This window comes from Electrophorus electricus, unplaced genomic scaffold (genome assembly GCF_041902795.1).
Source record: "Electrophorus electricus isolate QZ-2024a unplaced genomic scaffold, ASM4190279v1 Scaffold320, whole genome shotgun sequence".
Taxonomy (NCBI): Eukaryota; Metazoa; Chordata; class Actinopteri; order Gymnotiformes; family Gymnotidae; genus Electrophorus; species Electrophorus electricus.
This window is the reverse complement of record NW_027658606.1, coordinates 15594-30689: the sequence shown is the minus strand read 5'-3', so window position 1 is coordinate 30689 and position 15096 is coordinate 15594. Positions and strand designations below refer to the sequence as shown.

Sequence of the window (15096 nt, the reverse complement as noted above, 5' to 3'; positions counted from 1 at the left end):
TTAACCCCCCCCCCCCCGACTGTTTAGTCATTTCTGAAATCTTATATCCTCATCTCAGCAAGTATGCTTTGTCTCATACTATAATCTCTCTCTCAAGATGATGATGTTTTAAACTATAAATATTGTATATTTTCTGCAATCCCTCTGCAAATTTCTTTTAACCTTCAATGTTCACCATCCAGTGTGGCTGAACATGCTTGGAAGCTCAGTGCTACAAAGACCTCACATGAGTGAATAATTCATATTGCATATCAAATTACATCTTTACAAGATTGAAACCAATTAAATATTTTTTACAGCATGCTGATGTGATATAATGTTGTGATATAATGATACAGATTTTATGGATGTCAGAGAGCTAAGCCCGTGTTAGTTTTGCCACTTGGAAGGAGTTAAGTGATTTTATGGTGATAAACTGCTATATTTCCTATGCCACCAATACTAAATCTGCCGCTACTGCACAAGTTCATCTTGTGCAAGAGAGTTTTTTTCTCTGAACCAAAATTTGTCTGATCTAGTCAAAAATTTGATCAAGGTGATTTTTCAACATACTTCTACATCATATTCCAACAAAACGGTCACAAATCATGGGATTCATTTGAGATGTGTTCTACAACTGCAACTGTTAATGCATAAAGGAAACATGGCGTACACACCATGGACAGTGAGGCTTTTAAATGGTTTTATTTTATTATTTTTTTAATTCTACCCATGCCTGATAAGGATCATCTGTAAAAAATGAAACTCTTTCGGTGAGTTATCTGATGAATTTCTTTCTGCGGATAGGTGCTGAACTATAAGGCCAGTGTCAGGAACATGCTGAGCACAGAATTATGTAACGATTGTTTAGGATTAGTAGAATACTTAACAGAGGTGCATGCTGTTGTCAGGATGCACTCATGTCCAGGTCTTTGGACCTGTGACCTGAGCCTGCCCTGATAGCTGTATGCAACATCAACCTAAGATAGATTTCAGCCGGGATAAATGCAGTGATATTTTTGGCACATGTGCATCTGTTTGATCAATGTCTCCCTCGCCGCATGTTGCTACTAGACATGGATAAAAAAAAAGGTCCACTGCTTTCCTCATAATTTAGATCTGTGCATTGCATGACTTCACTGCTATTTACCTGCTGCTGATTTATTAAGTAAAATAAAACCCAGGAGGTCTTTTTAAAAATGAGAAGTGCAGCATTGTCATGTGTGTCCTCGTGTATTTAATATGTATATGAAATATGGTAATATATTTTGAATAAGTATTATCACATTTTTAGGTTTTGGAACTACCTGCAATTTACACAGGACATCCAAACCATTTATTAACTTCTGACCTAGATTTCTACAGCAACTTACTTTCCACGTATCTTGAACAGCAGCACACTTTCTGTTTCTGACAAAGAGGTAGCCAAGAGAGGATGTTTGGAGAAATGTAAAAAGCAATTAAGTTAGATAGAAAGTGTGGTTTTGTGGCACTCGTTTAGTGATTTATGACCTGATGGTCTTCCGTTGCTCAAAGATTTAGGAGATTTAGGGGAAGTTAATGGATCACCTGTATTACATCGAGTTTAAGTCCAGTGAGAAGCCATTGAGAAGTGATAAGCTTCTCATCAGTAAAGCTGTCACTGAACTTTTAGCTACACATGAATATCATTAATGGGAAAGCAATTCTACGTTATTTCTTGACTAAGTGGAATCATTGCTGTAGATCTTAAACATTCAGTCATTATAATACAGTTACAGAGCAAAGGGCTTGTGAGTGAAGGCTTCATGTCATCTTTATTGCTTTGTTACATTAAGAAACCATGGCATGTTTTTACTATAACCAAGCCATCCACAAAGATGCGTGTGAGTGAAGAGACGTGTGCAAATTTCGTAACTTAACATGTAGAACAGCTAATACTCTCGGTTGTTAGTTATTTCCAGATTATTCTGCTCTATGTTACATGAATGGGAGGAGCATATAATAGCATTGATGGGTATGAGAAGAACAGGAAAGGGAACAGCATGAGAGGCACAGTATTAAGAGAGGTGACTCTGTTCAGTCTAATTCTTGAGGAGTGGCTTCGTTTCACACTGACTAATATACTGGGGTTAAAATAAAAGCAGATTACATGACTTGTGTCTCACTAATTTGTCTTAGGTATGATAACTGCAGCAAGTGCTATGAAAGTGTCAGTTTTTACCACAGAGTACACCACCTCCAACTCTCAGAGCACTTTTAGACCCGGTTCTCAGCCGTGAGTTGGCTTGGTGGTTAGCATGTTTGTCTCTAAGCCCTAGGGTGTTGAGTTCAAGTCCCTATCGGGGTGGTGTTCCCTCTGGAGTCCCCCACAGTCCAAAAACATGGAGGTTAGGTCGATTGCATACTCTAAGTTATTGTTGTGTGTGTCCAGTGATGGTTGGTGCTCTGTCCTGGTCTTAACCTTTTGCTGCAGTCCCCCAGGGGGCTGTGGTTTCTGATCAAGAGTATGCTGTGTGTAAAATTGGCTGCTGCTTCTTATCAGGTGTGTGAGGGTGTTAAAAAAAAAAAGTGTCCTTGAGTTTCAGAAGGTGCTATATAAATGCAACTAATAATAAACATGTGTGTGAAATTTCTCAGTGGGTTGTTGTAATGTAATGTAAAGAATATTATGAAAGAAAACATATTCAGTCATACATTTTTTTACATACCTTACATTTTTTGTCAGCTCTTTTGTACTTATTATTTTTAATGTCTGTACATCAGTTTTCTTGCCTTTAATTTTAGCTAGAGCTGCTTTCCAAGTCAAAAAGCTAACTTTCTTTCCAATGTTTGTTTGTTATTCCATTTGTTATTCAGTTCAGACTTTATTGAGGTTGCTCTGACATATTTCTCGAGTGTTCAGGATGTTTAATGAGCTTGCCCATTTACCCCAGACATTGATATGGACCCCAGGATGCTAGGAAACATTGACAATGGTGTATTTTTCTGTCCCAAATACTAGCTGAATTCAGAATGCCTTGCATCTGGTCTAAAACATATTTTACGTTCATTCTTATCATCTTAAATCAGCACTACCTTCCTGAGTGTGATAAGCAATGAAGGCTACATATACACCACCTACACCACCACCATCTTCATTGGAAGAAATGTTTTGAAATCTTTTCCCGTGTTAGAACACAGTGTACCTTTTTGTGCGGGATGGGTTTCGGACACGCACACACCATCGAGACTAGACTAGGACTTCTTAGAGAATCGGAATAATTAATTGCTTATTTTTTCATTTTATTAATATTTTTTTCTCTTTCACTATTTATTCTGCTTCTTATTGCCAATGTTGTTAATATTGTGGTGACCGTTGTCGGCCAGAGTAGGATGCACCCCACCGAGTCTTGGTTCCTCTCAAAGTTTCTTCTTCATGCTCTAGGAAGTTTTTCCTTGCCACTTGCCCTTGGTTGCTCACTGGGGGCTTGGACACGAACATTTGTAAAGATGCTTTGTGACATATGTTCTAAAAAGCACTATATAAATAAATTTGATTTGACTTGACTAAATGTTGGATGATTTCTGACTCGTTCCAGTGATTATCTAATCTAAGGGTTTATCTCCAGTGCCATTAATTTATTTATGAGCTTCCATGTCCAGCAGATAAGATATTTCAAGTTCAAGTTCAAGTTTGGTTTATTTGTCACATACATAGTCATACACAGTATAACTCGCGGTGAAATGGTTTGAGAGTGCTCTGTCCAAACTGAGGGGGAAAAAAAGCTGGGGTGCATAGGGGAGAAAAAAAAAAAAAAAATATATATATATATATATATATATATATATATACACAAAAATATATTAACAATGTATGTACAATATATGTATAATATGTTTATATACACAATGTATATATGGATATGTATATATGTATACACAATGTACAGTTCCAGCTTACAATTGAGATATTTGAGGATAAGCTCAAGAAAGTAACTTCCTGGATGCAGACTAAAGATCACTGATTTAAGGCAGCTAAACTAGATCAGACCTACAATGCTTCAGTTCACTTAAAACAAATTATTCTTTGAGCACATGTTTTCTTTCTGTTTCTATTCCATGTTTGTGTTTACAGGATGTCTGCTGAACTTACAATTGTGGCTTGTGATTACTCCATAGACACAAATCTATAAAGTCAAGACTTCTTTGAAGAATGCTTTGAAGTTTGCCAAAAGGCAGCAGTTTTGTGGTAGTAAATTGAGCCCTGTTTCCGAAAATCATCACAGTGTTAAGCTCATCCTAAATGAGAGAGAGAGTGTAATGCTTGCTTCACTATATAAAAATGATTTCTTACGATGATTTATGGAAACCCAACCCTTCTTGGTTATTACATTTTGATTGGTTCAGGTCTTGCCTCACCTATATGTATATGCAATAATTTTGAGTATCAGATATGATGACTTGTGTAGAGAGGTAGTGCTTATGAAAGCTTGCATACAGAAAAAGAACAGACTTTTAGGATTATTCGTTGACACATTTCTGCAGCCAATTTTGTATTTTAGATTCATTTTTTATTTATAAAACATTTTAGATTTTAGATGATAAGATTAAACATACTGAAAATTTTGTAGTTGAATGCATATTTTTGAAAGCTTCAGTTAGACATCTTAAGCTAGTTGATGTTCAATGTTTAATTTACCTTAAGCAAACAAAGGGTCCATCCATTGTTTCACATATTGCTGAGCACACAGAGGCATTTTAAGAGCCGTGGACAAGTCTGCCACATGCGAGATTTGATTGTGGCTGCGTTAATGGCATGGTATTATACCTATAGACCAAAAATCTAAAAAGAATTCCACCTGAAGTGCTTTCAGGAAAGGGTGGCAAATCCATATCCTCATCCACTAAGAGTCCAGGAACCATCACCTTCGAGGCACTGCGGATATATGGCAGAGGTCTGATGAGAGCATGTGTCAGGCTGAATGCAAAACAGCAGAATGAGTCACAGATAAGTCACAGGATGGAAAATAAATAATTGTACTGACATACAGTTGCGTTTAAAATAATAGCAGTCCAACATGACTAACCAGATCAATCACTATTTTTGGTAGAAATTATATTACTACATGGCAAATAAGTTATCAGTAGGTGTAGCAGAGTGATAGAAAACCATCAGACCCAACATTCATGATATGCATGCTCTTGGGTTTGTGTAACTGAATAATTAGTTGAAACAGGCACGTTCAAAATAATAGCAGTGTGGAGTTCAATTAGTGAAGTCATTCATTCTGTGAAAAAAACAGATGTCAATCAGGTGGCTGTTATTTAAGGATGAAGCCAACACATGTTTCAGAAGAACAGCATACTTTAATTAAAATGTTGATTGGAGAGGAGGAAAAGTATAAAGAAGTGCAGAAAATGATAGGCTGCTTGGCTAAAATGATCTCCAATGCTATAAAATGCAAAGCAAAACCAGAGAAGCGTGGAAGAAAATGGAAGATTACCATTCGAATGGATTGAAGAATAGCCAGAATGGCAAAGACTCAGCCAATGATCAGCTCCAGGGTGATCAAAGATGGTTTGAAGTTACCTGTGAGTACTGTGACAATTAGAAGACGCCTGTGTGAAGCTAATCTATCAGCAAGAAGCCCCCGCAAAGTCCCATTGTTAAAAAAAAAGATGTGGCAAAGAGGTTACAATTTGCCAAAGAACACATGGACTGGCCTAAAGAGAAATGAAGAAAAAGTAAGATTGTTCTTTTTGGATCGAAGGGCCACAGACAGTTTGTCAGACAACCCCCAAACACTGAATTCAAGCCACAGTACACTCTGAAGACAGTAAAGCATGGTATTGCAGGCATCATGATATGGGGATGTTTCTCTTACTATGGTGTCAGGCCTATTTATCGCATACCAGGGGTCATGGATCAGTTTGCATATATCAAAATACTTGAAGAGGTCATGTTGCCTTATACTGAAGAGGAAATGCCCTTGAAATGGGTGTTTCAACAAGACAACGACCCCAAACAAACCAGTAAGCGAGCAGCATCTTGGTTCCAGACCAACAAAATTAAAATTATGGAGTGGTCAGCCCAATCCCCGGACCTTAATTCGACAGAAAACTTGTGGGGGGACATCAAAAATGCTGTTTCTGAGGCAAAACCAAGAAATGCAGAAGAATTGTGGAAAATTGTCAAATAATTCTGGGCTGGAATACCTGTTCACAGGTGCCAGAAGTTGGTCAACCATGCAACACAGATGTAAAGCAGTTCTCAGAAACAGTGGTTATACAACTAAATATTAGTTTAGTGATTCACAGCAATGCTAAATCCTAAAGATTTTTCAGTTTATACAGTAAATATTTGAGTTTGTGAAGAAAAATGCAGACACTATTTTTTTTTAACAGCCCAATATTCATTTTTCTTCATTTTCTGTAAAGTAATTTAAAATTTGATACATTTTTCTTCATGTTTTGATTTAGAATATAATGTGCAGTGTTCCCAATGCATGGAAATAAAAACTATTATAAGGAGTCTGAGCTTTACTCACGTTTTTAACACACTGCTATTATTTTGAACACAACTGTATGTAATGTTAATGTAGTCAGTGGTGTACCGCAAAATTCTGGGGCCCCACTATAAGAGGCAGGGTGAAGAATCTTTTTAGTTCTTCTTTTTTTTAGTTTAACTTTCTCTCTCTCTCTCGCACACACACACACACACACACACACACACACACACACAAACACACACATTAAAGAATATTAATATTAGAATGAAGGATTTTGTCATTTCCTGTAATTATGTATTTGTGTCTGTATTACCAGTTTTTGCTATGGCAGCAATTAAGTAAGAAAACGTAGAGAAAATTGGTCTACACTTTCAGAACTTTTGAACCCTTCAGAATGAATGTTTATTAAGAATAAACTGATTTCACCTCCTAGAGTTTCAAAAACACTTTGCTTGCACAGCTGATGAAGGACCTTTTTTGCCTCGTGATTTTAACACTGCCGGAACACAACAACGGGTGTCCACCAGTGGACAGAATAGGCTGGTTACACCTGCAGTGGACACAACGATCAGATGAGGTCTACCCGTGAAATATTTAATGTAACACTCAGCCACGTCATTTGTCTCTGCGTCGTTCATGATGAGAGCTATGACAGTTTACCGACCTACTTATGGATTTCAGCACATATTGAGATATTTTATAATGTTCCAAATATGAAATCACGCACCTTCTATTTGACCTGATATGTGAAATTCAGGATTAACACTATCAATAGCTATCAATTGGAACTTTGCCATAGTTGTGTTTTCGCGGGGGTACAATAACTTGGGTGCAACCAGGAAGTTGCTGTAAAGATTTCAGTATTCGGTTTAGGCTTAAGTTTACGTCCACTTTAACGCTGGAGGAGGCGATTGCCTTACTTGAGCTGTATCTGGTTGTTATGGTCATTTCGTTCTCTTGGGCTGTTTATTTTCTCTTCGTATCTAAGCCAGGAATGGGGAAAAATTACAGAACTGACTGAACTGACACGAACCGCAGGTACTGTAGCTAGCTAGCTGGCTAATTTACTTTACGCATCGGTAGTTGCACATTAATGGTATCTGGTTAAGCATAACTGTTAATCATGACGTTTAAATCTGTGCCGTAGCCAGTCGAACATAGCACAGTCTATTAGATTACATAATTAAAACCTCTAGTTGGACGTGTACGATTTTCATGCACCAGAATATAGCGGTTAGCTAGCTAGCTAAGTGGCGCATTTGCAGTAAGATCGGCGATACCAGGTCTAATGGCAGGTTGAAACTAAAAACGACTGCATGGGGTTTTATCTCGTGCGCTTGTGGTTTTAATTTTTATTTTTTTCTCTGAACGTAACAGTTTTTCAAGATGGTAAAAGGGATGGAGCAGATTGCCCTTTGAAGACGTAAATATGGACTTCTCGAAGTTTCTGGCGGATGACTTTGACGTAAAGGATTGGGTGAACGGTGCGTTCAAAGTGGCACAGAAAGATGCGCCAGGAAAAGCGGACGCTCACGCGGCGACACTAGTCATGAAGCTTCAGCTGTTTATTCAGGAGGTTAATAACTCCATAGAAGGTAATCATTCCATTCCACAGTGCATCTGGCGTCTACAATTATTTTTTTAAATAATCCTTAACAATATCTCGTGGTTTTTCTTGCTGTTTTCAGAGAGTAGCATCCAGGCGCTGCAGAACATGCCACGCGTGCTGAGGGATGTAGAAGCTCTGAAGCAAGAAGCTTCTTTCCTGAAGGACCAGATGATTATGGTGAAAGAAGACATCAGGAAATTTGAACAGGACACAGTGCAGTCCATGCAGGTAGCAACCTACAGACACAACTGGAATGTTGATTGAAAATTTCTGTATATAGAATAGCCTGCAGTGGTCTGGTTCTCTGGAAGTTATCCTGATGTGAACACACCTATGCTGGAGTCTGTTGATGCTGTCAATTTAGAGCCTTGGGTCTTGATACAAGACCCAACAGCAGTAATTTTTCTGTTTGTTTGTTTTTATATATATCTATATGTTTAAAGGTAACAACTAAATGGATAATAAGTTACATGCCTTTGAAGTGTCTGTGGATTGTTCAAGTACTTTTTGAAGAGGTGCATCTTCAGTCTATGTAACACCAGTGCTTTAAGGTAGCATCATACAGGTCTGTTTTTGGCTTTGTAGACTATAATGTCAGGGTTTGAAATCTGATACGGTAACTACAGGAAGCTGGTAAAGAGATTATAGCAGTGGAGTGATGTGCATGAACTTGGGAAGATTAAATGAATGAATTATGCTGCTGCATTCTGGGTCATCTGCGAGGGCGTAATGGCATATGTATATGTACATCTCAAGACTTACAGTAGCCCAGTCCTGAAATGACAAGGGACTGGACATCCAGCTGAATAGCCTCTTTAGAAAGAAATAGCTAAGCATCCTCATGATGTACCATAGAAATCTGCTTGTACTAGTTATTCTGCATGAGCAGAGAATGATAGCTGGTTGTCCAAGACCACACATGAGTTTTGTACTTTTTTGGACAGCAAAGAACAGTGAATGCTCAAAGGACATGACCAGATCATGTTAAGGGGCAGGTATAACGTGCAATATGCAATATCATAACTCTGTCTTACTGGGGTTTTGCTTTACGAGATGACAGAGGTGGGAACCGTGGTGGGAGAAACCATGTGAGGTTATTAGCCCTCTTAGAGAAAGAAGAGAAGAGGTCCAGGGACTGAGCCTTGTGGAACACCTGCTGAGAGCCTGCAGATGAGGTCTGATCTGGCTCTAGACCTAGATCCAGAGCAAGGTCTGATCCAGAGTACACTCCAGGATCAGACCCAGCTGGGATTCAAACCAGCATTCACCACAGAACCTCATTGCAGTTAGTGAGAAAATTAATACTACCAGATCAGCTGTACAGTCATCAGTTCTGGTCAAGGAAGAGAAGACATTGGATTGAAATCATTGCAGTGGGGCTGTGTCTTGTATTTGCAGTATTTCTGAGTATGCCTTTAACGTGTGTGTGTTGAAGGTGCTGGTAGAAATCGACCAAGTAAAGTCCAGGATGCAGTTAGCTGCTGAAGCCTTACAAGAAGCAGATAAATGGAGCACACTAAGTGCAGACATTGAGGAAACCTTCAAGACACAGGTATGTATGTGTGTGATTGTGATTGTGTATGTGTGCGTGTGCCTTTTGCCAGCCTGGTCTAATTTATATTACACCTTGTCTGTTTGTGTGTTCAGGACGTGGCTGTAATCAGCAGTAAACTGGCAGCCATGCAGGGCAGTCTGGCCATGCTAGTGGACACTCCAGATTACAGTGAGAAGTGTGTGCAACTGGAAGCTCTAAAGAACAGACTAGAGGCTCTTGCAAGCCCACAGATCGTCTCCACCTTCAACACGCTCTCTACAGGTGACGTGCGTGTGTGCGCGTGCGCACGCATACATACACACACACACGCACACACACAGTAATTGTCATGTTAGTCAGTGAAATTTAGCACATGCTTTCAGAAGTTCAGGTAGCATGATGTGTTGATATTTAGGGCCTTGGTAAGAATAGCAGTATGTCCCACTTTGAAACCTCTTAATGAGCTGGTTGGGCATCTTTGAGTATCAGTGTGGGTTTTTTCCTCAGATCAAGCAAAACTTTTTGTGCAAGTTTTCACTGAAATGGACAGAATGCCTCAGCTACTTGCTTACTACTATAAATGCCACAAGGTAGGCCCACACACATTTACTAAACCTATCCTTCTACAGTGCTGGCCTTTCTGCAGTTTTTCATATTGTGGCTGTGTTTGTGTGTGTCAGGTACAGTTGCTGAGTGTGTGGGAGAGTGTGTGTCAGTCTGACGTGCCGCTGAAACAGCAGCTCTCTGAGTTCTATGACACACTCCTCTCAACTTGGTACTCACAGCTGCAGTGGTGCAGCCAGGTATACATGCACACACAATTAGCAGTTTTCTTAGCATATTATTTCTTGCGATAAAACATGCCTTGACTATTTTTAAGTGAAGGATCATGTGCGTGTGTGTTTGGGTCTCTTTGTCTGTTTATATGCATGTGCAGGTGTTTAAGAACCCCTATGAGGTGGTGACAGTACTGCTGATCCAAACCCTTGGTGCCATGGTTCCATCTATTCCAGAAAGCATTGCAGCAGTGCTGGGGGGTTGCCCGGTGGAAAGCCGTCTGGACATGCTCCTGGAGCTCCACCAGACAGCAGTAAACCTGAGCCGCAGCCTCGAGACAGCCATGCAGCCTCATCTCGGTCTGTGACTGAGGGAGTGTGGATGGGGTTCTGATTATCATGCTGATCTCTCGTATGCAGTGTGTGCTGTTTTTCTGAAGAAGGGGACTTTTAATCACAAACACGTTGCCTAGTCATGTTTACTGATGCATCTGAAAACCAATAGCATATCAGATTGGCGTCACAGGCCCAACAAAACTCTGTCCATTCTGCCGCAAAAGGTTTGGGACGGTAGACTGTGCTTTGTGCCTCTTGCCATTCTAGTGTTCTGTTTAGTGTTGAAGACAAAATGACAGATGTAGCTGAGTTATGCTAAGCACCAGGACCCATTGGTTCTGTTTCTTTTCAGCATTCCGTGGTCTCTCACACATCTCCATTTTTCTGCATTTTGGAAGTGTGATCAGTTTTACATTATAGACATGTCAGTATGGCTGGGATTGCAGCTGTTTGTAGTATGCTCTTAACCTTTTAAAAATCTTCACTGGTTTTTGTGCACCCAACTGTTTTTTTCTAGGTGAGTGTAACCTGCTGAAGGTGTTTGAGCTGGTGTCCTCTGTGTATTCACCGTATAAGAGTTATCAGACGCAGTATGGAGACCTTGAGGAGACAAATCTCCTGATTCAACTCAGTGCTGTCCCGCTGGTTAGTAAGCAAAAACACACGTGCAACTACTCACAAAAACCTATTTATCACTGATCAATGGATCACTCAAATAAGAAATGTTCCAACTTTGTGTGTGTGTGCCTGCATGCACACTCGCACACGTGTGTGTAGGAGCGTGGGGAGGTGTTGGACTGTGTGTTGGAGCTCACACACTCAGTGCAGAAGGTGTTTGGCCTGGCAGCGGCTGCAGTAGATCGGTGTGTGAAGCTCACAGATGGCCTCGGAATGCGTGGCCTCATCAAAGCACTGCGGGCTCTGTTCAGCAAGTATGGACACGCACACACATACTACTCCTGGTGTAGCATTTTTCATGCAAGATCTCGTGTGCAGTGCAAACATTTTGTGAAAAACAATACTACAAAAATAAACCACAGCAAAGATTCAACAGGTTATTTTTTTCACTTGTGTGATTGCTTCAGCCCATGTGAGGTCATTGAAGGTGACCGACTTTATTGCTGGGATTTTGCCCTGCCTTCCAACATGCTGATTTTGGGGTTTTTAATGTTTTATTAAGGGACTGATTTAGGCCAAAATTTATGCCACAGTTTAGCCTAATGCGCAGTTCTGTTATGCCAACATAATGTCAACTCAGGACAAGCAGCTACTGGAATATTTTTACATCTAATTTATTTTTACTTTGTTTATTTTAAGATTTGTCTTGGGTTTGTATAAAGTCTTCTCTCTCTCGCCCCCCTTTTTTTCTTATGCAGATATGTGTCAGATTTCTCTGTCACGCTTCAGTCAATCAGGAAGAAGTGTAAGCTAGAGGACATGCCCACCTCTGAGGTTTTTACTGATGACTGGACGGCTTTCCAGAATTCTGTGAGGTGGGACGAACACTGTGCTATAGGCAACCACAAAGGATTGACTGTAAAGGCTGCAGTTTGTGTAACAATGTTTTATTATTATTTGCCTCTTGAGTTTTTAGTGTTTTTTTTTTTTATTGATTGTAGAATTATCGCAACCTGTGGGGAGCTTCTCAGACATTGTGGAGCTTTTGAGCAGCAGCTATCAAACAAGTAAGACAAAAAAATAGAAAAATCTGTAAAGTGCATGCCGTGTAATAATACTTTTTGGTGATTTTTATAATTGTTGTGCCTCCATTTCCTCTTCTGCATGGTGTGGGGCAGGATTCTAGGAAAGGCAGGGCGTTTTCTGTGGGAGGGATTTAATCCACGTAGCCTGAGTGGTCTGCAGGAGGGTGGGGCTGAGAGGCGGAGCCAGAAGAATCCATGGCAGGAGTATAACTATCTACAGCAGAGCAGCACAGCAGATTACAATAACCTGCTGGAAACATTGCACACCCTCAAGGTTTGTCCATTAGAATGAGTTTTCTTTAGAGTGGAACAGCAGCAGTTTGCCAGGTGTTGCTCTCGTTTCTAATACAGTGAATGCATGCAGGAACTTTTAGCTATACTTTACCAACATAGATTTACAGGGGTATTCAGGTGTACCAAATATATGCATGTATTACTCTTTTAAATGTAGGTTGCATGTGTGTGCGTATGTATGTGTGTGTGTCTTCTAGGAGAAAGGCACTGGTCACTCCAGCCTGCTATCTGACACTCGCTCTGCTCTGACTCGTCTGAATCAGCAGGCCACCCAACTTGCCTTTGATTCTGTGTTCCTGCAGATCAAACACCAGCTCTGCCTTGTCAACAAGCCAGAGGTGGGTATGTATGCACATGTCTGTGTAGGCGTGTGCATGCATGTGTGTGTATTTGGGTGTGAGTGGTAATGTTGCGTGTGAGAGAGGTAATGTTTGACTCTGTAGGGACGTTGTTCTACTGGTCTGCGTGAAACACTCACTGAGGATCTACCAACCTTCAGTCTTTCACCACAGGAGTACATTACTAATGTAAGATGCAAGCACACAACACATAAACAAAATATAGATTATACATCTTGAAGTGGTAACTGCATGCATGTGTGTGTCTGTTTGCAAATGTCTGCGTGTGTGCGCATGCATGCATGCGTAGATTGGGCAGTATATCATGTCTCTGCCACTGCATTTGGAGCCATTTGTGACTCAGGAGGATCCAGCACTGGAACTGGCCTTGCGCACAGGCAAACTACCCTACCCTCCAGAACAAGGTACACAACTACAGCAGGAAAGTTACAAATATCTATATTTGAATGAAGTTTTCATCTTTATGGCCTTTATTGTTAGTTGGCACATACCTAAAACTATCTCAAGTTATGTTTAAAAGCTGATGGCTTAATAAGATCCATTGAGTAACTGTGCAGCCAAGTAGTTGATTATTCACTTCAATAATCAATAGATTATTTGACTATAATAGTTGTTAGTTGCACATGACTACAGTCAAACTAAAATACACTCTAGAGCAAGGCACAAAAACATACTCATACAGGCTCATAAACTAAAGATGTGGCCTTCCTTTAGGTGATGATGTTCCAGAGTTGGAGAACACTGCAGATTACTGGCTGGGATCTATTGCCAGAGCAACCATGCAGACCTACTGTGATGTCATTCTGCAGATTCCCGAACTGAGTCCTCACGCAACTAAACAGCTGGCTACTGACATCGGTATTATACCGATATGTTTAATTTAGTCATTGAGATTCATAGTGGCATTTGTTAAGAAGCCTTATAATAAATAATTAAATATAACATAGAAGTGAGTCAAACATGTGTTTTTATAAATGGGGTCTTGAACTAATGTTATCAGGTTTTCTAGGCATGCCTGTTATTACGGTAATTAAGGCTTTTATTCAGTTTGTTTATTTGCGAACAATTTAACCTTGACTGAAGGTTAGGTTTCACCCACATATATATTTAATATGCAGAAAACAAGATACAGGCTGCGGAGATGTAGGCTAAAAATATAAGATCTCACTGGTAAACAACCCTGACATTTTTTCATGGCCTTTTGTACTCCACAAAGGGTACAGTACTTTTAGAGAACAGTGTTTAGACAGGGAAGTTAAAAATTGTGTGCATCAAGAACACTGAGGCCTCTGTTGATCTCAGCATTCTTCATTTATCACTTTTGGTGCATATTTAATGAAAAACTAAAAAGTGATGATTTTAAAAACAACATTTTAAAAAGATAAAAATAAAAGATATGTGTAAAAGATTAAAAATATGTAAAATATTTATCTGTGGCCAAATGGTGTGTAAAAGTGCTTTTTGCATGTGGTTGTTAACAGACTACCTGAGTAACGTGATGGATGCGTTGGGGCTGCAAACAACCAGAACCCTCCAGAACATTGCTGTGCTCCTCCGCGCCAAACCTGAGGACTATCGACAGGCTGCCAAGCCCCTCCCCCGGCGGCTCTCATCTTCCATCGCTGCCATGCGAGGGTTGGACTGCTAGTGGATTCATTGGAAATGGGGAACGTCGAGGGCTTTCTGTCCTCATTTCGCTGTCTGTTGTGCTCTGTTGTCCCCTCGCTGGCATCTGCACCTTACCAAAAAACCGCTAACCCTTCTGAGGATGGCAGTTGATATGCAAAGTCCACTGCACATGGATGTGGTTTATTATTAGGGGCTTGTGGTCATTGGGGAGAAGTGTTAGTGTGGTAACCATCGTGGCTTAATGTAAAAATCAGAGGTTTTGAGTTTTTTCCAGGTGAGCTTGTTGGGAGCTTTTTCATGCACAGAACACTACACTAGTGCTGTACTTTCTATGTCCCTTTTGTTTGACTGTTTCCATGGTTCCTTTTTCTTCATGTTTGTTAACAAAAAATAAACAGTCAAACAAA

The 15096-nt window shown here is 40.0% G+C and overlaps 1 protein-coding gene across 1 annotated transcript; it reads left to right on the top strand.

Annotated features, from left to right (window-relative positions):
* Positions 1-7072: 7072 nt before the first annotated feature.
* On the top strand, positions 7073-15096 carry LOC145655715 (conserved oligomeric Golgi complex subunit 7-like). The gene is made up of 18 exons (XM_081709200.1): positions 7073-7487; positions 7827-8044; positions 8138-8286; positions 9494-9610; positions 9706-9874; positions 10100-10182; positions 10273-10395; positions 10530-10728; positions 11222-11349; positions 11482-11636; positions 12081-12197; positions 12324-12389; positions 12501-12681; positions 12899-13039; positions 13145-13228; positions 13350-13464; positions 13775-13918; positions 14542-15096. Exons 2-18 carry the CDS (start codon positions 7879-7881, stop codon positions 14706-14708), a joined length of 2304 nt encoding a protein of 767 aa, XP_081565326.1. The 5' UTR covers positions 7073-7487; positions 7827-7878; the 3' UTR covers positions 14709-15096.